At 39.5% G+C, this 26,803-nt stretch overlaps 1 protein-coding gene across 8 annotated transcripts in view; it reads left to right on the top strand.

Moving 5' to 3' along the window:
• Window positions 1-8,463: 8,463 nt before the first annotated feature.
• Window positions 8,464-26,803, top strand: part of NKTR (natural killer cell triggering receptor) — a 57,380-nt gene continuing 39,040 nt past the window's right edge. For 3 of the 8 annotated variants that reach the window (XM_039249852.1, XM_039249853.1, XM_039249854.1), the window contains exons 1-2: window positions 8,464-8,596; window positions 8,782-8,862. In XM_039249852.1, coding sequence (XP_039105783.1) covers window positions 8,805-8,862 — 58 coding nt within the window. In that variant the 5' untranslated portion in view covers window positions 8,464-8,596; window positions 8,782-8,804. Of the gene's footprint in view, window positions 8,597-8,781; window positions 8,863-26,803 lie in introns of those variants that run through there. The other 5 variants (XM_039249846.1, XM_039249845.1, XM_039249849.1 and 2 more) reach the window with 3 other exon arrangements.

Here is a 26,803-nt window from a genome sequence, read left to right as displayed (position 1 = left end):
TGAGTCTGTTTAAGCGACAGTTTTCCTGAATTGCCAGAAAACTGCCAGACTCTCCAGAGGGCCCTTTTCTGGAGAGATACACTGGAGAGGATGGCACGGGCTGCTTAGCTGTTACAGTACAGGCCCCACCCATCTCTACCAGCTTGCTGCAGAGATGGCCTGAAGTGCAAGTACTACCACCCCTCTAAGAGGACCCAGAACTCAATACAGTTGGGAAAGGTGATTTAAAAAGGTAAAGACCAGGGGCGCCTGGGTGGCTTAGTCGGTTAAGCGTCCTACTTTCACTTAGGTCATGATCTCGCGGTTGGTGGGTTCGAGCCCCGCGTCGGGCTCTGTGCTGACTGCCAGCTCAGAGCCTGGAGCCTGTTTCAGATTCTGTATCTCCCTCTCTCCCTGACCGTCCCCTGCTCACGCTGTCTCTCTCTCTCTCCTAGAAATAAATAAAAATATTAAAAAAAAAAAAAAAAGGTAAAGACCAAACCTGACCAGACTGTATTAACTGCTCTCTTTTCTCAGAGGATCTCCTGGTTCACAATTAAGCCTCCACTCAGCCCTTTTCCAACTCTCAGAGTCAAGCTTATCTCCCAACAGCCTACAGAGGGCCTGGGCCTTTCTCTTCAGTTTCCAAGCCTGCTTCCCAGGATTTGCAACTGTCATTATCACATAAATGTCATTATCACATTTTCCTGACATGAGGCTATGGCAGCTAAAACAAAGAGAGCAGATAATTTGAGGTCAGGTTTCTTCCACAAAATGTTAAGCTATTTTTTTCCCACTTCCTCATGAGGCTTTTTAACATCTCAGTCTGACTTTTGGGGACTGTAAGTAACGATATGGCTGGGGAAGAAACGATGTTCAGTGCTATCCCATATACTCTTGTGACTGTAATAAACATCCATTACTAAAGGTGATTCTGACTGTATTTCTTAAGCTGGGCACGTAGTATCTTCATTTTTGTTGTTACTCTATATGTCACACATATATTGTTTTATTCTACTTTAATAAAAGCAATTTTAAGAAGTTATCTGTTACCTCTTTTCCCAATGAAAATCCCACAGACAACTCTGGAATCTAGATGTTCTATTCATTCACTGCGACCTTTCTTTCCTTCCTAAATCTTTTTAACAAGAGTCTAGGGTCCAAAGGGAAGTTTTGTTTGTTTTCATTTCTGTTTGTGATACATTCATTCATTCAGGAAAATACTTACTGATCCACTAGTGTATGCTGAAGGTACTAGAGTGAGGAAGCCAGACAATGTCATTGCTCTCATGGAAACTTTATTCTTATATAAAGAAGACAACACAGTATAAATAACCTGTATTTATGGGGGAGACAGGCAATAAAATATAAACAATCAAGGAACACTTGACATGGTAATAAGCGCTATGCAGAGGATTACAAGGTAATGTGCTAGAGAGTATCTTGGTGGCTACTTTTTTTTTTATTTTTAATGTTTTATTTATTTCTGAGAGAGGGAGAGAGACAGCATGAGCAGGGGAGGGTCAGAGAGAGAGGGAGATAAAGAATCTGAAACAGCCTGTAGGCTCTGAGCTGTCTGTCAGTACAGAGCCTGACGCAGGGCTTGAACCCATGAACCGTGAGATCATGACCTGAGCCGAAGTCGGACGCTTAACCAACTGAGCCGCCCAGGCGCCCCTCTGGGTGGCTACTTTAAATAATGGAGTCAGGAGTGACCCGGGGAGGTAACTTGCAGCTGAGATATGAATAACACGGAATCTGACACGTGACCATCAAGGGAGAGCAATGCAGGCAGAGGCAAGAGCTATGCAAAGATTTTTCATTCCAACTGGTTTTTCTTTTCTCTCCCCATCTCTCTCTCTCAACTCCATTTATATAGAGCAAAATTCATCTATGTGGTCATCAATTCAGTTAGAACATGAGTTGTCGTTTGACCAGGCTCTCCAGTGAGGATAATAGGACACAGGGCACTGGGCCCTGCTTTCAGTGAGCTCCTAATAAGCCTGACAAGATAAAAGAGACGCACACCCAGGCACGGATCAGGGCACTATGCAGGACCAAGGATTCCAAGAAGTTGTCCATATATTGAAGCTGCAGAGATTCCAAATGGAAATTATCAAGTGCTTCTAGAGAGAAAGTCTATGCTTTTCCATTCCTGAGCACTCTTGTCTGCAAACAAAAAATTGCCTGTTATAGCAGAAGCTATCAGCATCCCACACTAATTTCTTGAACTTTACTTACTCTTTTATTTGTGCTGCAACCAACTTCCAACAGTCTAGATCTGTATCTTTATTCCTGTGGACTTTTTTCTAAAACTAGACATCTGCCTTGCCCAGGCATTGCAGACCAGAAGAATCTGGGGATTACCATGCTGGGAACAGCTTTCAACTCAAGACTCTCAGGACATGGAGTATTAACATCCCAGCTTCTTCCCTCTGGAGGGACAATTCCAAGATGTTTCTTGTATACTTAGAATTTAGAGTTTGCAATCAGAGAATGAGTTGGCCAACGTAAAGTAAGGTAACTATCTGACAAGAAGTGCTTGTTGTTGTGAGTTTTACATATAATGGGATATGTTTTGATGGGATCCAAACTCCCCGCTAGAGAGGATGAAGCATTAGAGATTTGTTAAAAAACAATCATGCTTTAAAGCAAATTAGTGGCAAAAAAAGCCAACTGCCTAAAAGGCCAAAAGATGTGTAGTATCCACAATTAAGGTGACTTCTTAGACTTCTTAGTTTTCAGCCATTGCCTCAGTGCCCATCTCTGTGCTGCCATACCCCTGTGCTTCTGGTAATTGGTACCACCCTAGGTTGATCAGTCAAGGTATCTGCCCACAACTGTGGCCGTCAAGACTGATGGACATATGAACCTCATCAAGTCAAGAGATTTCTCGCTGGGATTTTTCTCACTGGTGCCGGCAGGAAAAGTGCTTTCCTCTGAGACTTCCAGGCTGTATGCCTGAAACTGCCATGGCCATCTCCCTTGACCCCTATGGGGAATACCCATCTGCTCTTGACTAATATCATAAGAATGTTATCCTATCAAAATATACATTTTTCTGTAACATGGAGGTCGGCTAGTTTTCCACAGAAAAATAAATCTAGGATTTCAAAAAATGTATTTTCAAATTTTCAATAGAGATTTTGTTATCAAATTCTGGTAATATTTCTGTTGCTGTGTTGTAGGTCCTAAGATTACCTCCAGGTTTGATGATTGGCTAGGAGAAATCACAGGACTCAGCATATAGTTGTACTCAAAGCTATAACTTCCTATAGCAAAAGGATACAAAGCAAGTCGGCAAAGGGAAAAGGCACATGGGGTGAAGCCCAGAGGAAACTAGGTTCAAACTTTCCTCTCCCAATGGAATCACACAGGATAAGCTTTATTCCTCCAGGAATGAATCATAACACGTGAGAAATGTCTACAAGGGAAGTTTATTAGAGATTCAGTGCCAAAAGTTCCTACTGGGGGCTGCTCACTTATGTTTATATCCTCTGCCTAGCACATACCCAGGTTCCAGATTCCCAGAAGGAAAGCAGGTGCTCAGCAGATTATTTGCTCAAAAAGTTCAGGCATAATAAAGCATTCTTATCATTTAACTGAAGTTTTCTATAAGTGTAGGAAATTGATTACCATTCAAGTTCCCAGATTCCACCCACAGGCCAACCTTTAAAGCAGGCCTTTCTAAAGATAGCAGTCTTGGGCCTATTCATTCTTTTCTGCACAATTTCTCATTTAAGATATAAGATATCCTTTTATTTAAAAAATGGTATAAGCAAATAAGGTAGAACTGTATATGTATCTTCTCACTAAATTCCTTTTCTCTCCTTTTGTTTGCTTTTTTTGTCCTTTCCCTAAATTATAGAAATGTAAGTTATTTTTGTAGGGATCCCTGTGTATTACAGTGGATATACTGAGAGGCAATAAATAGATAACCAGTACACCATACATTGGGATAATCATATGCCTTTTCTTTATTCTGTAAATATGATGAATTACAGGAACAGATTCTCTGATCTTGAACCATCTTTGCATTCCTGAGTTAAAGCCAACTAGGTCATGAACATTTTGGGGTTTAAATGCTGCTAAACTCCACTTCCTAATATTTTATTTGATTTTTAAATCTGTGTTTATAATGAGATTGGTCTATAACTTTCTCACCCTGTCTTTGTTTGGTATTGGTATAACAAGGTAAGTTAGATAGTTCTCTTTTTCCATTTTCTAAAATCTTATGATTGAGAAAAGATTATTGATCCTCAAGGGTCTGGTAAAATGTGCCTATGAACTGGGGTGCCTGGGTGGCTTAGTCGGTTAAGCGTCTGACTTTCGCTTAGGTCATGATCTCGCGGTTCGTGGGTTTGAGCCCCGTGTCGGGCTCTGTGCTGACTGCCAGCTCAGAGCCTGGAGCCTGTTTCAGAGTCTGTGACTCCCTCTCTCTCTCTGACCCTCCCCTGTCTCTCTCTCTCTCTCTCCTGGAAATAAATAAAACATTAAAAAAAATTAAAAAAAAATGTGCCTATGAACCAATGTGGAACCTGTGTTCTTCAGAAAGGAAGCCTATGTTTGGTCATAATGGTTTTATTATGAGTCATTTCAAAGAAATATAAAAGTAGAGAATATAGCTCACTCAAAAATCCCCATATTCCTCTCACCTATATGCAGCAAGATTTACGCACATTTGTTTCATTCATTACATCTAAAAAACAAAGGACATTTTCTTGCATAACCAAAATATCACTGTATTTATGTTCATTACTCATTAGAAGTCTAACAAAATTAAGTGTATTTCCTTGTTTTCACCTACTATCTAGACCATTACCAAATTTCCCATCTGGCTATGTCAAAATATCCTTCACAGTTGTTTGGAAAGATTGATTAGGATTACTAATTCAATTTTTTCAATGGTTGCTAGTTTTTTCAGGCCTTCTATTCCTCTTGAGTCAATTTTGGCAATTTCTCTTTTGTAGAAAATTATGTTTCATCTAAATTTCCCTACCAGCACTGCTTATTAGTTTTGCCAGAGTCCTATCCATTAAAGTGCCAACTGCTGGTGTGATCCCACTCCAAGAGGCTTAAAACTAGAATCAAAATACCTGAAAATTCCTACTACTAAGGATTCTCCAAATCAAGCCTGAGTTTGTAAACTCCTAGGATATGATTTTTCTACTGCTCTGGAGGATGAGGGAAGAGGTACCAATCCCTTTGGTGGATGCTGGCCCTAGGCCTGCCTTCTTCCAGTAGTTCCTTCAGCTTAGCTACAGACCAAATAGTATGGCTTATCCTCAAATAATCTGAAATATAATTTTAATTCACAGGACATAATAAAAGAATTTTGAGCAAGGAGGGAACTTAGAATGTATTTCATCCTGCTTATTTTACAGATGAAGTAACTGAACTTCAGGATCAACGTGATTTGCCCCAAATCATATGATCAGTAGCAGGAAGTAGACTTTACTGGAGTGTCAAGGTAAGAATGAATTCCAGAAGATTTAAAGTATTTTAAGTACTCCCCAAATTAAGTACGGTATTTCATTCCAGAGCCCTAAAGCCAACTTACATTGAAGTCAGCTGCCCCAAAGCATAGTAATCACAAATTACTCCCCATGGAAGTGCTTCTCGTCCTTCCACAAGCCTTTGTATGAAGTTAGCTTTACCAACTCATTTCATCTCTGAGTAGGCAATGTACATTTCATTTTTTTTCCAAACCTATATATGGTTAGCTGTAACACTGTGAACAAAATTAGACCTAGGACCACTAACTTCTGAATTCAGCCTAAGTTACAAATGTGAAACCCAGGAAGCTGTTGCTTTAATAGAGATACTGTACTCTCAGAGAGAGAGAAATGGTATCTGATAATAGGGATGACACTTCCATTATTATTTTGCAAGGTGGTACAGATGCAAAAGTAGATTAGAAACTACCTAAGTGACCCTGATTTTAAAAAATTTACTACAAAGCTACAGTATTCAAAACAGTGTTCCACTTCCCACTTATCAGGATGACAATTATTTAAAAAACAACAATGAAAAAAAATACAAGTGTTGGGGAAGATGCTGAGAAATTGAAACCTTGTGGAGTGCTGATGGGAGTGTAAAATAGTGCAGTCACTATGGAAAACAGAATGGCAGTTCCTCATGAAAACAGAATTAGCTTCTGACCTAGTCATCCCACTTTTGGGTATCCACCCAAAGGAATTTAAAGTAGGATCTCAAAGAAATGTTTGTATACTCATCTTGAGAGCAACATTATCACAAGAGCCCAAAGGTAGAAGCAATCCAAGTGTCCATCTACTGATGAATAAAGAAAATATGGTATACTCACACAATGCAGTATTATTTAGCCTTAAAAAAAAAAAAGAGAAGGAAATCCTGCAATATTGGTGATATGGTTGAAACTTGTGAACATTATGCTAAGTAAAACAGGTCAGTCCCAGAAAGACACATATTGCATGATTCCACCTATATGTAGTAACTAAAATAGTCAAGCTTATTCAAAGCGAAGAATAAAATAGTGGTTGCCAGGGGATGGGAAGAGAGGGAAAAGAGTTGCTATCAATGGTAATAAAATTTGACCTATGCAAGATGAATACATTCTAAAATAATTGCTGTACATTATGTCTATCGGTAACAATACCACATTGTACACTTGAAAATGTATTAAGAGGGTAGATGTCATGTTAAGTGTTTTTGCCGTAATAAAGTTAAAGAAAAAAAAAAAGAGCGGTTGCCTGAGGCTGGGTAGAGGGGAGAACGCAGTTCTTGTTTAATGGATACAGAGTTTCAGTTTGCCAAGATGAAAAATGTTCTGTGGTGATGATTGCACAATGTTAAGGTACGTAACGTCTCAAAACTGTACATTTGAGTTAAATGACAATTTTACGTAATATGTATTTTACAGTTTAAAGAAAATAAAAACAAAACAGTGTGACCCAGGCATAAAGATAGATACATGGAACGGTGTAACAAAATAAGTGCAGAAATAGAACCACCTATGTAAACGGTCGCAAAGCCAAGATAATTCAATTGATAAAAGGCAGTTTTTTCCAACAAAGGGTGGTGGAACTACTCTGTTTCCGTAGGCGGGTAAAATGAACCTCAACCTCTACCTGACATTACAACGAAAAATTCCAATTGATGGTATTCTTACACGTAAACGACAATGGAACTTCTAGAAGAAAACACAGGAGCTTGGGTAAACAGAGATTTCTTAGCACAGAAAGAGCACAAAGCATACGAGAAATTGATCAAGTGACTTCACTAAAATTAAAAACTGCTTTGCACAAACCACTGTCAATACAATGAAAAGACCCAGCTTAGGAGAAAATATTCGCAATGACATGACAAAAGATTTGTGTTTAGAACATATACATATCACCTATTTAACAAAGCATTTGTACACAGAACTCTCGAATTTAATAAGACGAACAGGAATAAAAAAACGGGCAAAGGTCTTTTTTTTTTTTAATGTTTCATTTATTTTTGAGAGAGAGCGCGCGAGAGAGAGACAGCGTGAGCAGGGGAGGGTCAGCGAGACAGGGAGTCACAGCATCTGAAACAGGATCCAGGCTTTGAGCTTGCTGTTAGCACAGAGCCCAACGCGGGGCTCGAACCCACGAGCTGTGAGATCATGACCTGAGCCGAAGTCGGATGCCTAACCGACTGAGCCACCCAGGCGCCCCAAAACGGGCAAAGGTCTTAAACTGACTCTACACAAAAGATGTAGAAATGGTCACAAACAGAAAACTATTCCAGTGACGCTGGCGCCAAAGAGGGAACGAAGCCTCATCTCAGCCTAAAAGGTCTTTGAAACCAGAGTTTAACAGGAGAGTTTCTTTTTTTTCTCTTTTTTTAAAAATGTTTATTTTATTTTTTTTTTTACAAATAGTTTATTGTCAAATTAGTTTCCACATAACACTCAGTGCTCATCCCTACAAGTGTCCTCCTCCATGCCCATCCCCCCTCCCCCCTACATCCATCAGTCCTCAGTTTTTGCCAGCATTCAAGAGTCTCTCATGGTTTGCCTCTCCCTTTCCCCCACCATTTCCGCCCTTCTTCTCCCCCTTGTTCCTCCGTCAAGTTCCTCCCAGGAGGAGAGTTTCTTAAATACTCTTTGCTAAAAGAAAAACAGGCAAAAAGATACGTCGTTTACTAGACATCAACCACTTAATTTCTCACAGATTGCACGTAAGAGTAAACAACACCGAAGCACCACTTCACAGGAAACGGGCGGACGCTCTCGGGTCTTGAAGGAAGGCGAGAGGAAGTAGAGAGCGCAGGCGTGTTCGAAGCTCTCAGATTGGACGACTGACTCCAATAGGGGGGAAGGGGACAGGACAAAAAAAAGGGCCAGCTCAGGTATAGGAGCGTCGGGCCAGATGCTCCTCAAGAGCTCCCAGACACGCCCACCTGCGCGCGCACCCTTCAGTTAAACACTCCCTTTGAGACAGTGATCTCGCGTTATTTGTCCCGACTCTCGCGGAGTTTAGCGTGGCACTGGGAGGCAGGGCCCGTGGGAGGGGGTGGTGGTCCGTTAGTGGCGTTGGGCTCCGGCCGCTGCGGTGGCAGCGCTTTCTCCTCTGCTCACGGGGAACTGCTCAGGCTGGAGGCTAACCAGGTGAAGAGCTCGCCCGCATATGTGTGCGCGGTACTTGGGAGTCGGGAGGCCCGGCGCTGGAGGGGACCCCGTCTCAGCCTCCAGTGGTATCGAGACAGGCCGGCGCGAGGCGACCGTGGCGCGGGCTCCGCCCCAGCCTTCGCCCAAGCTCCCTCCCTGAAGGCTTTCCTCCCCCTTTCTCCTAGCTCTTGCCGCCGCCTCGGTCGCGATGGGGGCGCAGGACCGGCCGCAGTGCCACTTCGACATCGAGATCAACCGGGAGCCGGGTGAGCCGGAGACTGGGCTCCTGCTGGGGCCTGGACAATCCCTGGGGAAGGGGAGGGGTCTCCCCTCATCAACACTCCCCCAAGCCGTTTTGGGAGCGGGTAGACGCAGTCCGCACTGAGCGAAAATCTATAGAAAGGAGATTTTCTATGGAAAATCTGTGGCCCGGATACACCATTCCCATTCTACTCGGAGTCCGGGCCTCGCCCTCCCAGGCCCCTTGCGGGGACACTACGGCCTGCACCCCCGGACTGCGTGTTCGTACCCTGTCTGGCGCCAAGATAAAGGGGTGCAATCCTCGGACTTTTTCACTTAGTGTCTCTAGGGGCAAACACTCCCAATTCCTGTTTCTGGTATTTTTCAGTCTACTGTGAGGTTTGGACTCGTATATTGTCTTTCCTAAAGGTTGTGTATCATTAGTAGATTAACTCCACTAATATTTTTCCTTAAGTGTCTTCAGCTAGAATTTCTCGGTTCGTGGGAAAATGACTTTCTGAAAGTCTTGTGCGATCAACCAAAGCAGTGTGTGCCATCAGGCTTGCAGCACGAATGCACGTAGCATTAATGTTTCGTCTTTAGGAAAACCATTCGTTAGTATAGTTTATTGAAAATAAAATATTTTCTTCGGAAGAGTAGTTGCGACGTAGCGGAGCCTTCAGGTTCCGAACTGTTAGCGTCCTCCTCCCCCCCCGCCCCCAAATCTGTGACAGAAATTTTAGTTGGAACCATATATAAAGCCTTTGTGCAGCGTCTTGTTCAGCAGATTCTTACAGATTCTTATTGAGAGCCAGCAACTGTTCAAGACTGGGGATAGCAGTGAATAAAACAAAGGACTCTCTTCCTTGTAGTTTGTATTCTGTTTTGGGGAAGACAGACCATAAACAAGGGGAAAAAATACAGTAGGGGTACTGTTCAGATAAGTTGGTCAGAAAAAGCCTTTTCTTTTGAGGTGACAGTTAAACAGGCATCTGAAGGAGATGAGGGGAGCCATTGTGGGTATCTTTGAGGAGCATTCCTGCCAACAGAAGTTAGTACAAAGGTCCTGAGGAGGGAATGTGTTTGCATGTTTGAGAACTGCTGGAAACCCCGGGTGGAGTAGAGGAGGGATGAGAGTAGCAGCAAATGGCTGTAGACCGTAGTGCGGACTTCGACGACTCTGAGATAAGATATTGCAGAGTTTTGAGCAAAGGAATGTTGTGATCTTAGAAATCTTGTTGCATTCTCAGTTTTTAATATCTTGAGGCTTGATGGATTTTAAGCCTCACACTATAGTGAATCCATGTTTCGGATAACAGGGCTTATGTTTTTTTAAGAATTAAAAATAGCATACTCATCTAATGTATTAAGTAAAACAGAGTCTGTAAAATAGAGGAGTATAAAATACTCCTCTCCTAGTACATATATTTATATCCTAGATTTGCAAATAACCTTTGTTATAAAAAATCTATAGAAGATGTTTGGTAACTGTTGAATGAACTTCAGTCCCCAACATCTGAAGAAATTCATTATATAATACATACCATTCTGACAGAAGTGGCCAGCAGTTTTGAGAACACTGAAACATACAAGGAATGTTTATACTGTTCCAGGTTGAACCAGTTGATACTTGGCAATTTTATATGGTTCAGTATCGTATATAATACTTTTAGCACTTTTCAGTGTATTATCTAAGTAGTAGGTAATTGATTTTTACACAGCCTTTAAGGATCACTTCAATTGTTTGAAGTGAGGTATCCCACTTTATAGGATTTAGGTATTAGCAAGTATGTCATTTGAGTACTTAGCCAAGTGATATTCTTGACTTCTTGAATTGTTAATAAGTTGCTTAATGTAAATACAAAGTAGTAACAAAGAGCCGTACTGACCATATTAATAAGAGATCAAGAAGTATTGATAAATATTGAGTTGAATACAACACAGAATGTATTCTCTTCCATTACTATCAATGGAGATGTGTGTGCTTTATAGCAAGTTAACTACAAAATGAGTGCAAGTATATATTAGAAAAGGAAGAGTCTTTTTTTTTTAAGTTTATTTTGAGATTGAGCGAGCATGTTCTTTTAAATATAGTTTTTAAAAAATTATTAAGGTTGGATATGTTCTATTTTAGGGGAGGGGGAAGAGAGAGAGGTTGGAGAGAGAATCTTAAGCAGGCTCTGCACTTTCAGCACAGAGGCCTGTGCTTGCGAGGCTTGATGTGAGGCCCTGTCTCACAAATCATGAGATGATCTGAGCCGAGATCAAGAGTGAGTTGCTTGACCTCCTGAGCCATCCAGGCACCCCAGGAAGAGTCTTTATATATGAGTTTTTCTCTATGAACCCAATAAGATGGTTCCTATTTGAAATAATTCCAGACTGTATCCTAGGAATTTTTTTCAGAAGGTTTTTAACTAAAATTTTCATTTCTTTAATAGTTGCAGAACTGTTCATGTTATTTCTTTTTGAGTGAGTTTTTCTGTGGGATCTATAGTGATAGCTCTTCTTTCATTTCTGATACTGATAATCTGTGTCCTTTGTCTTTTTCCTTGGTTTGTTTGGCTAGAAGTTTATCATATTTAATATCATTTCAAAAAACTAGATTTTGGTTGATTTTTTTTCTCCCACTATTTTCCTTCAGTTTTAATGATTTCTGCTCTTCATTTCCTTTCTAATGCTTGATTTGGCTTACATTTGCTCTTTTTCGAGTTCCTTTAAGGTGGACACTTGGATTGTTGACTTGAGACCTTTCTTTTCTAATGTAAGAATTTAATGTTATAAATTTCCTTCGGTATGCAGGACCCCACAAATTTTGATATATTGTTTATTTTATTTTAGTTCAAAATATTTTCTAATTTTCTTTGAGGCTTAGTCTTTGGCTCATGAATTATTGAGAAGTGTTTTGGGGCACCTTGGTGTCTCAGTTGGTTATGTGACTGACTCTTGATTTCGGCTCAGGTCATGGTCTCATGGTTTGTGGGTTTAGGCCCCTCATCGGGCTGTCAGCGCTTGGGATTCTCTTTGCCCCTCTCTCAGCCTCTGTGCTCTTCCCCTGTTCTCACAGATGTGCTTACACACTCTCTCTCAAAATAATAAACTTAAAAAAAAAAAAGAAGTGTTTTCGTTTCTAAGTACAGTACTTGGATATTTTGCAGTTGTCTTTTTAAAAAATATATATATTTTTAATGTTTTATTTATTTCTGAGAGAGAGAGAGACAGCATGAGCAGGGGAGGGTCAGAGAGAGAGGGAAACACAGAATCTGAAACAGGCTCCAGGCTCTGAGCCTGACGCGGGGCTTGAACCCACAAATCGTGAGATCATGACCTGAGCTGAAGTCGGACGCTTAACCAACTAAGCCACCCAGGTGCCCCTGCAGTTGTCTTTCTGTTAATGATTTCTAGTTTAATTCCATTATGGTCAGAGAATATACTTTGTATGACCTTAGTTCTTTTAAATTTATTAAGGTTTGATACGTTCTATTTTAGTGAATTTCCCATGTGTACTTGAATGTCTATTTTGCTATTTTTGTGTGGAGTGTTCTACATTTTTTTTTTAAGTTTTTAAAAAATGTTTATGTATTTATTTTGAGAGAGAGCATGAGTGAGGAGGGGCAGAAAAAGAGGGAGAGAGAGAATCCCAAACAGACTCCACACTGCCAGTGCATAGCCGGAGGCAGGGCTTGAACTCATGAACTGTGAGGTCATTACCTGAGCCAAAATCAAGAGCCAGATGTTTAACTGACTGAGCCACCCAGGCACTCCTCTGTAGAGTGTTCTACAAATGTCAGTTTGAAGCAGTTGGCTTAATAGTGTTGTTCAGTTCTATATTCTGGCTGATTTTTTTGTCCCCTTGTTTTATTGATTACCAAGGAAGGAGTATTGAAGTCTCTATAATTGAATAACCTATAATTGTGGATTTATTTCTTCTTTCAATTCTATTAGTTTTTGCTTCATTTACTTTGAGGCTCTCTTTAGGGTGAATACATACACCTTTAGGATTGTTATGTCTTCCCAGTTAATTGAGCCTTTTGTCATTATGTAATAACGCTTTTTAATTTCCTTGCTTCAAAGCTTACTTTGGCTAATGTAAATGCTGCTACTCCAGGTTTTTTTTGTGTGTTTATATGTCATTTTCTATCCTTTTAATCTTAACTTCTATTTAAAGTGGGTTTCTTGTAGATGGTAAATAGATGTATCTTGTTTTTTCTTTTTTTTTTTTTATGGCTCTTGTTTTTTAATCCATTCTCATAAGCTTTCAATCATATATTTAGACTATTTACATTCAATGTAATTATTTGGATTTGTCTAATATTTGTTTTTGCTTCCTCTGTTTTCTGTTTTGGATTCTTGGAAATTTTTTAGTATTTAAAATTTTTCTATTGATTTTTTTTGATGGTCTCTATAGTTTTCTTTTCATGCAGTTTTAATAAAAAATTTATTATACAGCAGTAATATAATCAACACTTTTCCAAATCCAAATGATACTAAATACAGATTTACATGGTGGATCAGAGGGACTCCAGCAAATTATATGGATTCGATCTCTGAATTGTTTTTTTAGTTGTTACTCTAAAGATTACAACATACATACTTGGCTTTTCGTGGTGTACCTAGAACTAATGTTGTACCACTTCAGGTGAAATGTTGAAACCATCCCACCATATAATAACCCTTTACCTCTTACTTTGTATTGTATTTGTGATATGTATTACATTTACAAACATTGAAAAACCTTTGCTTTCAAACATCAAACATACTAGCTTAAGAGGAGAAAAAATACTCTCATTATTTACTCACATATTTACTATTCTGTTGCTCACATGTGTTCTTTCCTGAAGTCTAAAGTTCCCTTTGGTATCATTCCCTTCCACCTGAAGAACTGGCTTAAAGTATTTCTTTTAGAGCAGATCTTCTAGCAACAAATTCTCTTTGTTAATTTTGTTTCTGTTTTTAACCTGAGAATTTTACTTTGCCATTATTCTTGAAATAAATTTTCAGTACTTGTAGAATTCTGGGTTGACAGCTACTTTCTTTTAACACTTGAAAAATGTTCACTGCCTTCTGGTCAGTTCGGTTTCTGATAAGAAATCCGTAGTCATTCAGATTGTTTTGCCCCATATGTAATGTGTTACTTTTGTCTGACTGCTTTTAAGATTTTTACTCTTAGATTTTGTTTTATTTAAAAAAAAAAGTTTTATTTTTAATGTTTTATTTTTGAGAGAGAGAGGAAGAGAGAGAGAGAGAGACAGCATGAGCAGGGGAGGGTCAGAGAGAGAGGGAGACACAGAATCTGAAACAGGCTCCAGGCTCTGAGCTAGCTGTCAGCACAGAGCCTGACATGGGGCTCGAACCCACGAACGGTGAGATCATGACCTGAGCTGAAGTCAGACGCTTAACTGACTGAGCCACCCACGCGCCCCATGTTTTATTTATTTCTGAGAGAGAGTGAGAAAAACAGCGTGAGCAGGAGAGGGTCAGAGAGAGAGTGGGATATAGAATCTGAAGACAGGCTCCAGGCTCTGAGCTGGCTGTCAGGAGAGAGCCTGACGCGGGGCTCAAACCCATGAACTGCAAGATCATGACCTGAACTGAAGCTGGACACTTAACCGACTGACCCACCCAGGTACCCCTGAGGTTTACTGATCTTGAATCCGTGTTTGTCTTTTGCCATATTTAAGACCTTTTCAGCTAATATTTCTCCACCTGTTTTCTGTCCAACACTTTTTTCCCTATCTTTCCAGGACATTGATGACACAAATATCAAACCTTTTGATGTTACCTCACGAGTCCAGGGCTTTGTTCAGTTTTTTTTCCTCCCAATATTTTTTCTCTCTGTTTTTGAGATTGGATAATTTCTATTAATTGGTCAAGTTCACTGATTTTTTCCTTTTGTCTTCATTGTACTGTTGAGCCCACCTAATGAATTTTAATGTCGATAAATGTTGAATTGTATCCTGGACATTTTGCACATTTTGTTACATTACCTAGAGTCTAGTGTAAATCATGTGGAGAATGTCCACTATTGTTGTTATTGGTGGTGATGATGATGATACTATAGTAGATGGTCACTCTGTTGTTTAGAGTCACATCCACTCATGCATAATACGTGGATGAGCCCTGGAGTTGGTACTTTATGGGGCTGTTTTCTTGAGGGAGCTCCCTCTTTGAGATTTCCTCAACACGTTTTGGCCCTTAAAGATTCCCTTCTTTGGGGGCGCCTGGGTGGCTTAGTCGGTTAAGCGTCCGACTTTCGCTTAGGTCATGATCTCGCGGTTCGTGGGTTCGGGCCCCGCGTCGGGCTCTGTGCTGACTGCCAGCTCAGAGCCTGGAGCCTGTTTCAGTCTGTGACTCCCTCTCTCTCTGACCCTCCCCTGCTCACGCTGTCTCTCTCTCTTTCTCTCCTAGAAATAAATAAAACATTAAAAAAAAAAAAAGATTCCCTTCTTTGGTCATCTGGCCAGAAAGCTAGGGTTTTAATTTCCTTACTCTGCCATGTACTTCTCATGATCATGTCTGTCTCTGAGGCTAAGTGGCAAGAGAATAGAGAGTAAAAGAGCAGCAGAGGGGCACCTGGGTGTGCAGTGGGTTAAGTGTCCAACTCTTGGTTTCAGCTCAGGTCATGATCTCTTGGGTGTTGGATTTGAGTCCTGCATCGGGCTCTGCACTGCTGGTGTGGAGCCTGCTTGGGAATCTCTCTCTTTCCCTCTATCTCTCTCTCTCTCTCTCTGCCTGCCCCTTCCCCTCCCCCACATGCACTCCCTCTGTCAATATAAATCAATTTAAAAGAAAAAAAGCAGCAAGGATTGTTATGCTCTTGGGAACACAGTTCCTGCAGTCGGAAAGATTTGCCTCCCACTGCTCTTAGGCTACCATCACTGTGGAATTGCCTAGGAGCTAGAATGGGGGAGAGTGGGAGAAACAGAAAATGAGATTTCCCCCATTCACTGTGATGTGTAGTGAAATAGAGGGCTTTCCTCAGAGCTCTTTTCTGTACCCAGAGTGCAGTTCTGGGTTTCAGATTGCTTTTGATTCCAGGCTACGAGATAAGGTAGGAAAACAAAATTCATTACCAATTCTGTGGGCTTTTGTGTTGTTTCTGCAGTCTGGCTTCTTCCATTCATTTTTCAGTCCTTAGATCATCGTTCCATGCTTCCTGTCCAAGGTTTTTTAGTTCAGTTGCATTCAGTGAGAAAGTTAGGGTGGTATATATTTGTTCCATCTAGACTTCCTTATAAGGAGGTCTGAATCTAGAATTCCTTAGACATTTCTAAAGATGTTAATTGATAGAAATTAGCCGGTCATGTCTTTACAGATATGTTCGTGTTTTCTGAAGGCATTAGCTTTTTGAATGAAATGTGATATGTACATATATGTATATGTATGTATGTATATGTATGTACATATGTATGTATATATGTATATATACATATGTATGTATGTATGTATGTATGTGAAATCCTCTTTGACAACCTCACTTTTTCTGTCAGACTCACCCTTCTCTGGTTAAATGTTAATTTTCTAGGATTGTTAGTGAGAACCTCCCGGGGTAGACATGAAATAGTGATCTTGTTTTTCTCTCGTTTGGTGCCTCGGGAGCTTGCCTTTTCATTCAGATCCTTGTACCAAGAAATTGGGAACCCAAGGAGCCCTGTTTTAGATACCTATTAGTAAACTGATTTAAGCCAGGTTAGTCAAGAATGGCCATTAGGTTTTTTAAGTACATATTGGGGAGTTGGCAGTGAGTTAGGTGCAGACCATAGATTGCCTTTGTCATAATCTTGCTACCAGGGTACCTCCAAAAGTCACATTTTGCCAGCACATAGTCATTAGCAGGCAAGTATGCCCACACGTAAGAAACCACCAGTTCTGTAAGTTTGATGAAGTCCCAGTTCTGTTTTTTTTCAGTGCTTGAAGCACTCTTTATGTGAAAGATTCCTGCTCTTGAAAATTGTCACACAAATGTTTATCAGGCACCGGAGTACTTTAAACTCGGGGCTAGACTCAAGATTTTTTGGTGGACCTAGCCTCAGGTTCTGCTCCAAAGAGTGACCCTCCAGATTCTTTTGTCCTGTTAATGAAAGGGCATGGATTATCTCCAAATGTTTTTATTCAGTCTGTATATCACTAATTCTGAACATCACTAATTGCTAATTCTAAGGCCTCTGGTTGGTGAGAGATAAAGATAGCCAAAGTATTTTTAGTAGCCACCTCTGAGGTTTGGCCTTTGATTGTCACCTCTGGAGGGTGTTTCTTTCTGGTTAAGGTGTAGTTTAAACTCATGATTGCTTTGTATCAGAAATGTCTATGAAAGATATCTTAAAGTAAATTGTAGTTATAATGTACTACATGATAGTAGTAAAATGGTGTAGGCCTTTTATTTTCAAATTGCAAGATGTTTTCATGAGGCTCCGGGGTGTCAAACAGCCATTTGTTCGCTTGCATCCTCTCAGTATGCAGTGGTTTCCCACAGGTTAAAGGACATGTGATGACACAACAGATATAATGCGGGAGCAGGCAGGAAACCCTGTCTGCTGCCACCCCAGACATTAGTTAGATTTGCAAACATGTAAAACAGTAACACTTGAGGGGCGCCTGGGTGGCTTAGTCGGTTAAGCGTCCGACTTTCGCTTAGGTCATGATCTCGCGGTTTGTGGGTTCGAGCCCCGCGTCGGGCTCTGTGCTGACTGCCAGCTCAGAGCCTGGAGCCTGTTTCAGTCTGTGACTCCCTCTCTCTCTGACCCTCCCCTGCTCATGCTCTCTCTCTCTCTCTCGTAGAAATAAATAAAAAAAAAAATATTAAAAAACAAAACAAAAAAAAAAACAGTAACACTTGAAAACTTTTTGTTCATTTTTGAAAATATAAATTATTAAAAACATTTGTATTAACATGTGATGAGTTATTTTATTGAAAATTGATTAATATTTCTTAAAATTTCTCCACCTTAATTTCTAATATGGTAAATATCAGTAAATATAAACCCATATACAAAGTCTTTAAGGTCCTCAATAGTTGTTAAGAATATAGTGGGGTTCTGAGGCCAAAAGTTTTGAGAACTGCTATTCTAGACACATGCTTTCAAGAATGCAAATATTGGGGGCACCTGGGTGGCTTAGTTGGTTAAGTGTCCTACTTTCTCTTAGGTCATGATCTCGCGGTTTGTGGGTTCGAGCCCCGCGTCGGGCTCTGTGCTGACTGCCAGCTCAGAGCCTGGAGCCTGTTTCAGTCTGTGACTCCCTCTCTCTCTGTCCCTCCCCTGCTCACGCTGTCTCTCTCTATCTCTCCTAGAAATAAATAAAACATTTAAAAAAAAAAAAAAGAATGCAAATATTGGGCTTTATCTACAGATGTTTTGAACTTTTTGCTTGGATATAATTTCATATTTATAAGAAGTTGAAAAACAGAAATAGTAAAAATCATCCATCTGTCCTTTATCCAGAATCATCTGTTATATTTTATACCATTTGTTCTCTCTGCACACACAGTTTTTTTCTGAACTGTCTGAGGGTAAGTTACCTACATCATGGCTCTTTACTCTTAAATACTTCAGTGTATAGTATTTAGCATATTTGTTAAGAATAGAGATATTTCTTAACTACAGTGTAGTTGTCAACTTTATAAATTTGGATTGATGTGATACTTTAATCCACCATCTCTGTATTCCTTCCATAAAATATCAATTATAGCATTTTTTCTCTTCCAATACAAAATCTAATCTAGCATCAGATATTACATTCAGCTGTCATGTCACTTTATCCTCCTCTTTTTGAAAAAAAACGTTTATCTCTTTTGAGAGAGAGTCTGTGCCAGGGCAAAATCAAAGAAGAGGCAAAGAGAGAGGGAGAGAGTATCCCAAGCAGATTCTGTACCACCAGCTCCGACTGATGTGGAGCTTGATCTCACAAACTGTGAGATCATGACCTGAACTGAAATAAAGAGTCAGATACTTAACCAACTGAACCACTCAGGCACCCCATCCTCCATTTTTATAGCTTTGTTTCTTTTATGACATTGACATTTTAGAGGAATACAGTGTCCTTCCCTCGTTTTTAAGTAGAACATTACATTTTGTGTTTGTCAGAGGCTTGAAGTTCATCTTCAAAAGTGATAACCAGGGTATTTCTTTAGAGGAATGTTCATCTTTGGATTTTTTATGTGGGCCTTAGAGCAATATCACAGAACCCTGGCAATTCATCAAAATGGGCAAAGAAGAGGGTAAATAGTTGAAATTGGTGGGTTTACTTTATTGCTTACGATTCACATGGATTCAAATAATTGAACTGGAAATGGAGTACTACTTGTGACCTTGGGTAAGCCACTTGACCTCTTTGTAGAAAGGAAATACTATCAGTTTTGTCTTAATGTGCTTCTGAAGATACCACAGCATAATTTGCTTATCTTCAAAATTATCCTTTAAACTTTAGACTTACACTCAATAGAGTTTCTCCTTTGAGAGTGAGGCATGTGGGGATCTGGTATATTCTGAGGGAACAGAAGATTGTGTCTGCCATCTCAACCTTACCCTGGTTCTCAGCTCATGAATAGAGTGACTGGATGCAGTAGTCTGCACTATTTAAATGATTTCTTCCCTTTTTATATACTCACAAATTAAATAGGACTCCAGTGTAATCATTCCTGGGTAGTAAGGTTGTTAGGAAGACTAATAAAGTAATGGAATCAGCTGTCTTATAGATTGTGTTTTTTTTAACATGAGTTTATTGTGATGGTATGGATTAATTAAGGAGAATGGGTTTAATTAGTTTTATTACAAAACAAATTACTGTTTGTATTACAACAATCAGATAACAAGGTGAGACACTGGTGTAGGAGGCAAGGGCAGTTGGGCAGCACTGTTCTTCTAAGTTATTCTAGTCTGTTCCAACTGATCTGAAAGACCACAAGAAGGGTTATGTTAGTGACAGTGCTGGGAAAAGGGGACAGAATAAGGTGTGGTCAATTGTAGGATTCCCACAGTGATGTTTAAGTTCTACAATATACGCTTGTAGCTAAAAGCATGCTTTTGTTAGAGATACTCCTAACAAAAATGTGCAATCTCACATTTCCTTGTCCCCCAAACTCCCATTTTCCTGTAGAAACAGTTGTTTTTATATGTGATTTTTGACAATGCAGTGTTTCTTTAAATTCTGTTGTGTTATTTTCAGAGCAGACTGTTATCTCTAAAGAATCTAGCAGAGTGACATAAGTTTTCTTTAAGTTGCTTTAATTATTACATGTACATGAACATGAGCGTGTGCACTGAGTTAAATACAGCTTTTATATTAAGGTATTGTTTAGACAGATCTTTGTAGATTAAGCCTTTTTCAAATTTTAGAGAAAAAGCTTGTTTCAGGTTTCTGTAAGCAAGAGGGTTTGGTGTTTTTTTTTTTTTTTCTCTTTTCTCTTTTATTAGTATTATTATTTCTTAAGAAATTTGGCCTGGAGAATTCCAATCCAGACCTGACTAGATGGTTTTGAAGGCAGACACATAGGGGTTTTTATGGGGACTTTTAGAGGAGAGAGTTGACTTCTTAGCACCTTCCTTTCCCTTCACTTTCTCTGCCTCAAAAATCTCATGTGACATATACAAACTTTGCTTTTCCTTTTTCTACTTTTAACATAAGATGGCTGTTTCTTGTCTAACTCCCACCTCCTATCCCCCCATTGAATTCCTGTTATTTTTCTACCTTTGTTTTTCATCTGTCAGTGTTGTTGCAAAGGGAATTCTGACATTGGTGGCATGAACTACCTGTCCAGTATGATTCCTTATAAAGTCTTAAAGCTTTTCAGAATATGTAACTTTCAGCCTGGATCCTTGGTAGAACATAGCATTTACACAGATGGTTAGGTGTTCAGTAAACAGTTATCTTACTGGGAATAAGAGCAGATGGAAACTAAAAAGATTTCTTTAGGTAGCCAGAAGAAAGCTCAGGCTAAAAAGGGCAAGACTTAGCTGACTAACAGAATTATCTAGAATTGAGATAATGCTTTCAAAATTATCTCAAAAATTGAATTCTAAACCCCTACTGTGAATGCCTTACTGTGTAAGTCTTGCTGCAGGTAGTACCCTATTTTAGTTTCATTGTGTTTCAGGAGACTCTGTCTTAAGTAGATTGCTGTATAGTGAGATCTTGAATTCCTGTTTCCAGTCCTTATAGACTTGTACACATCATTGAAGCTTGATTCTTAAGTAAGGTGTGAGTAGAGGGGGTAAAAAGAGTAGATTCTCTCTATTCAGATTGGGTATCCAGCATGAAGGGGAAAAGAAAAGAGTTATGTCCCTAAATTAAGCTCCAGGAAAGGAATCCTCATAGGTAATGCAGATTAATATGAAGACCCTGACATTTTCATCACAGAACTGCAGTGACACTAGTAGTTTGGAAATGACCCAAACAGACAAACCAGACAGTGTGACCTACTACAGCTGCTGCTCTGCTCTCTGCCTCCCTGGTCTTACCTAGCTGTCGTCACCACCTGCAAAACTTCATGTTTTTTTTTTAGAAGTTTGATTCGGGAAGTAGAAGAAGGAGACTGAAAAGCAGGAATAAATCGAGGGTATGTAGCTTCTGCCCCAAAACAGTCATCTTTCCCAGAGAGCCTGAAAGTCTCCACATGACCTTTCCATATGAACTGGAGTTCTGGGTAAATACGCGTTCCTTTTTAAGAATGCTGTCCATCTCTGGGAAGGGTTGTTTGTATATATAACCTGAGCTTGTGCAGCAACCTGCTTCTTTTTTTACAATGTTTGTTTATTTATTTTGAGAGAGAGGGAGCATGTGCAAGTGGGAGAGGGGTGAGGGGGGGTGGAGAGGGAGAGAGGGAGAGAGAGAGAACATCAAGCAGGCCTGTGCTGTCAGCATAGAGCCAGCTCAGGGCTCGGTCTCACGAATCGTGAGATCATGACCTGAGCTGAAGTCAAGAGTCAGATGCTTAACTGACTGAGCCTCCCAGGTGCCCCAAGACTGCTTTCTTCTAAACTGTTTGATGAGAGAGCCACTCTGGGAGTTGTGTTTGGGTCAAGGGAAAATCAGTGATGTTACAGCCTGGGAAGACAGCTGAGTATACATATTGGAAAGAACATTGGATGAGGACTTAGAAGACAGGCCCTTCATACCCATTTTACAGATGAGGAGAGTCTCAGAGGGGCTAATTGATCCAGCCAAGATCATGTAGCTAGAAATTGTGAAAGCCAGGACTCTAGCCTAGGTTTTCTTTCTTAACCGAGTGTGGCTGCTATGTAAAACCTAGGGTTTAGTATTGTGAAGTTTCTGGAAGAGCAGAGCAGATTTGAGGAGAGTGCTGAGTAGGGCAGCATTAGGATATTTGTTGGCTGGGGAGTGGAGCGCCTAAGATGGGAAAGAAGATAGATACGGCAGTAGGAATTCTTCAACAAAACAAAAAATATATCCCAAATGTATCTTCCATTATCATTGTATGCAGGAAGGAATGAAAAACTCCTTTCACCTCTTCCTCTCTTTCTAGAATTTTAGCTAATACTGTTAGCTGTTTGCTTGATTACATCAGTATTATAGATCAGGTAGGCTTTCTTGGCTATCCTCAGAACTTAATCGCCACTTATAACATTGTTTCTATTTGAAAATATTTTCCACATTCCTAACCACCAATTTGAAGATGGTTTTTTAAACATGTAAGATTAAGGTTAGAGACTGCCAGTGTTTATGACTGACACATCAGGGAAAGAAAGGCATATTACAGTCAGTAAAGTGAATTTGCAGGTTATAAACTGTGTGACCTGAACACTTGCTGCATCTGTTTGGCACATTTGAAGCTGGAAAGGGCTTTCTTGTCTTTTCTGTTAGTAAAAATAGTACATGCTCATAATAAAAAACACCAACAATATTTAAAAAGTTAAACCTGCCTTAAAATCCTGCCATGCAGAGATAATCACAACCAACCTTTTCTGAACATCTTATCTTACTTAATTCTGTATACTGGTTCATACACAATTTTCAAAAATAGTACAAGCTCCATTCTACTCTGGCTCTGCTTTTTTCTGTTAAACAGCATGTTCTCAATTTTTTTTTTCCATTTCAGTAAATTAAGCTTTATGTAATCACTTGTAGTGGTTATATAGTTTACTGTTGCATGGAAGTATCTGTATTTATTAGACTATATGTTGGTGATGGTTGCTAAACATAAAGGCTAAATAGCAGTGACTTAGATTAAAGACAGATTTTTTAAAAAAATTATTTTTATTTATTTCTAGGAGAGAGAGAGAGACCGCGTGAGCAGGGGAGGGTCAGAGAGAGAGGGAGACACAGACTCTGAAATAGGCTCCAGGCTCTGAGCTGGCAGTCAGCACAGAGCCCAATGCGGGGCTTGAACCCACGAACCGTGAGATTATGACCTAAGCGAAAGTCGGACGCTTAACCGACTAAGCCACCCAGGCGCCCCTGAGACAGATTTTCTCTTACACAGCTCCCAGCCAAGGCTGATGATGTCAGGGACTCAGGTTTGGTCTTGTTACTCTGTCACTCTTGACATAGAGTGGGTGGGTAAAGATCTTAACAGAATTCAAGCTCAGTAAATACGAATGAAATGGTGGAATTAGAAGAAACATTTTGCAACCCTCAGTATGATTGTTTTGGGAAAGGATCATTACTGGCCAAACTGTTGGGTGAAAAGTTGTTATAGAACATAGTATATACATGTATGTTATCATTCCACTTAATAATTTAAAAGTGGAGGGCAGTGAAAGATCTGGCTAATACTTCAGCATTACCAATAATGGGTCAGACTGACTTATGCTTCCTCATAGAATGCAAAAAAAAGGGGGGGGGGGGCTTTTTTACAGTAAGAGACCAAAGCATGACAACCAAAGCAATGCATAATCTTTGGTTAGATTCCTAGATTTAAAAAAGAGGTATAAAGGGCATTGTGGAACCAGTTGGGTAAACACAAATATGGACTATGTATTAGACTGTGGTATTAATCACTATTAACATGTTGTGACAATGGTATTGGGGTTAAGTACAGAATATCTTTTTTCTTTAGGAGTATATGCCAAAGTAATTAGGGTGAAGCATTACAACATCTATAATTTTCAGTTTGAACTAGAAGAAAATTATCTGTGTAGAGAGGCAGGTATAAAGCTAATATGGCAAAACATTTTATAGATTAAAATTTTTTTTCAATAAAAAGTTGATGTGGAGAAGGGCATTGCATGTTCATTCAGATAAACTTCAGTATCATTTTGTTAAATACTTCCAGAAATCTTAGTACTTTTGTGGGGTTGCAATTAAATGACTATATGTTACTTTAGGGAAAATTGGGCACTTTTGCAATTTAGAGTTTTCCTGTTTAAGAACAAGTTATGTCTCTCTTTTTATTCAGATTGCCTTTATGCCTGTCAGAGGTTTATAGTTTGTATAGGTCTTATGCTCTTATGGCTGAGTAGCTAGAATGTTTTTTGTTAGTGTTGTGAATATGATTTTAATTCTGTTACCTTTTTTTACTAGTTCTTATTGATCATAAGATAAATATTAACAATATCAATGTTTCTGTTAATATTTCAGTTGGTTCTTTTAGGTTTTCTAGATGTATAGCTATGTCTTTCAAATAATGGTAAAGTTACTCTTTTTGATATATGTACTTCTCATATAGTTCTCTTGTCTGCTGCATTGCCTGGAATTTCTAGAACACCATTAAATGATAGTGATGATAACATGCACTTTTGACTTGTCCCTTACTTTAATGACATTAGTGCTATACTAATGTTCTACCACTAAACATAATGCTGGCTCTTGATTTGAAGGGTGTCTGAGAATTTTTGTGCTTATGTTAAGGGATGAATGTTCAGGGTGCTTTGGTGGCCCAGTCTGTTGAGCGTTTGACTCTTGATGTTAGGTCACGATCCCTGGGTCTTGAGATTGATCCCCCGTTGGGCTCCATGCTGAGCATGGAGCCTGCTGCAGATTGTCTCTCCCTCTGCTCCTGTCCCCTGCTCACCTCTCTCTCTCTCTCTGTTTCTCACATTCATTATCACCGCCCCACTTTTTTTTTTTTTTTTTTTTAAACCTTCACTGAATGCTCTTTTGGTTTCTGTCTCAGGATAGTATCTTTTAAAAAATGAGATTGATATATAGAAAGTTTTAAAGTTTGTTTTATATCATCTTTCTCAGGCTTTGGTATCAATTTAATTTGCTTCATAAAATTTGTTAAGTTTTTCATCTTTTGTCATGCTCTGAAATGGTTGAGTTGATATTACATTTTAATCTGAAGAGGTATTTATGGATGGGTACTTACCAGCATTTTGTTTCTTTTTTGGTTCTGTTTTTTTAGTCTCCATCTTATAATTTTTTTCCTAAGTTTTGGTGTCCCTTTTTATTTTTCCTCCAAAAGAGCGAGCTTTGGAAGTTATCAAGTCTAATACTTTTGTTTTCCTTTTTTATTGTTACTTTTTTTAATGTTGGTTTATTTTTTATTTTTTATTTTTTTTTATATTTTTATTTATTTCTAGGAGAGAGAGAGAGAGACAGCGTGAGCAGGAGAGGGTCAGAGAGAGAGGGAGACACAGACTCTGAAATAGGCTCCAGGCTCTGAGCTGGCAGTCAGCACAGAGCTGACACGGGGCTCGAACCCACTAACCGCGAGATCATGACCTAAGTGAAAGTCGGATGCTTAACTGACTAAGCCACCCAGGCGCCCCAATGTTGGTTTATTTTTTATTTTTATTTATTTTTTATTTTTTTAATATTTTTATTTATTTCTAGGAGAGAAAGAGAGAGAGACAGCGTGAGCAGGGGAGGGTCAGAGAGAGAGGGAGACACAGACTCTGAAATAGGCTCCAGGCTCTGAGCTGGCAGTCAGCACAGAGCCCGACGCGGGGCTTGAACCCACGAATCGCGAGATCATGACCTAAGCGAAAGTCGGACGCTTAACCGACTAAGCCACCCAGGCGCCCCTGTTGGTTTATTTTTTAGACAGAGAGACAGAGACAGAGACAGAGACAGAGACAGAGTCAGAGTGTGAGCGGGGGAGAACAGAGAGGGAGACACAGAATCTGAAACAGGTTCCAGGTTCAGCACATAGCCTGAGGCGGGGCTCCAACCGATGGACCATGAGATCATGATGTGAGCCAAAATCAGATGTCTAACTGACTGAGCCACCCAGATGCCCCATGTCTAATCTTTTTGTTTTCTAATTTATTAATTTCTTGTACTTTTATTAAAATCTTTGTTATATCTTTGTTAGGTTTGTTTATTGCTTTTCTTTCTTATTTGAATGATTAATTTATCTGATCATCAGTGAAAACATTTAGGGCTGTGTACACTGAACAGGACAAAGAGGCGGTATTCATTATTTTTTGCCTTTTGAAACCTGGAAGCTCTACCGTTCCCTGGCCTCATTCCCTGACATCCTGGTTCCTACAGTTCTTTGATTCTCTGAGCTCAGTCCATATCCTTGTCAACTAACTACATGAGCCAGTGAATTCTCTTGAGTTTTTTGCTGGTACTATCTGCAGGATATTTTTAGCTGGGGTTTAATGGCCTGTCATGAAAAAAGCTCTGTGTGCCCAAAAAATTGTAGTGGTTTTTTGTCTTACCTGAAATCTTGTGTTTTCTTGCTATTTCCTTTTATTTGTTTTATAGCTTTGTACTGTGTATTGCTCCTCCATAGTAACTTGAAAGATGTTTAATGTATTTTTAGTTCTACAGGTGTAGAACTAAAACATGACATACATGTTTAAGTGTGCCAAACCATATTTCCTCTGCCTGTTGATTCCCACTGTTAAATATGAGGAAATGTACTTTTTCTCACCAACTCAGCCCTCTCTTGTTGGTTTTAATGATACTGCAATATATATTTTCATGATACACTCATTAAGTGAATAAAGGAAAGTACAGTATGGAAAACATGCTACCTATTTTTTAACCAAGGAATTGCTCATTTTTATTCATCTTAAAATTGAAATATAATTGACATACGGGGTGCCTGGGTGGCTGAGTTGA

This window comes from Hyaena hyaena, unplaced genomic scaffold (assembly GCF_003009895.1).
Source record: "Hyaena hyaena isolate Hyena2069 unplaced genomic scaffold, ASM300989v1 scaffold_350, whole genome shotgun sequence".
NCBI classification, from domain to species: domain Eukaryota; kingdom Metazoa; phylum Chordata; class Mammalia; order Carnivora; family Hyaenidae; genus Hyaena; species Hyaena hyaena.
This window is presented reverse-complemented; position numbering and strand designations above follow the sequence as displayed.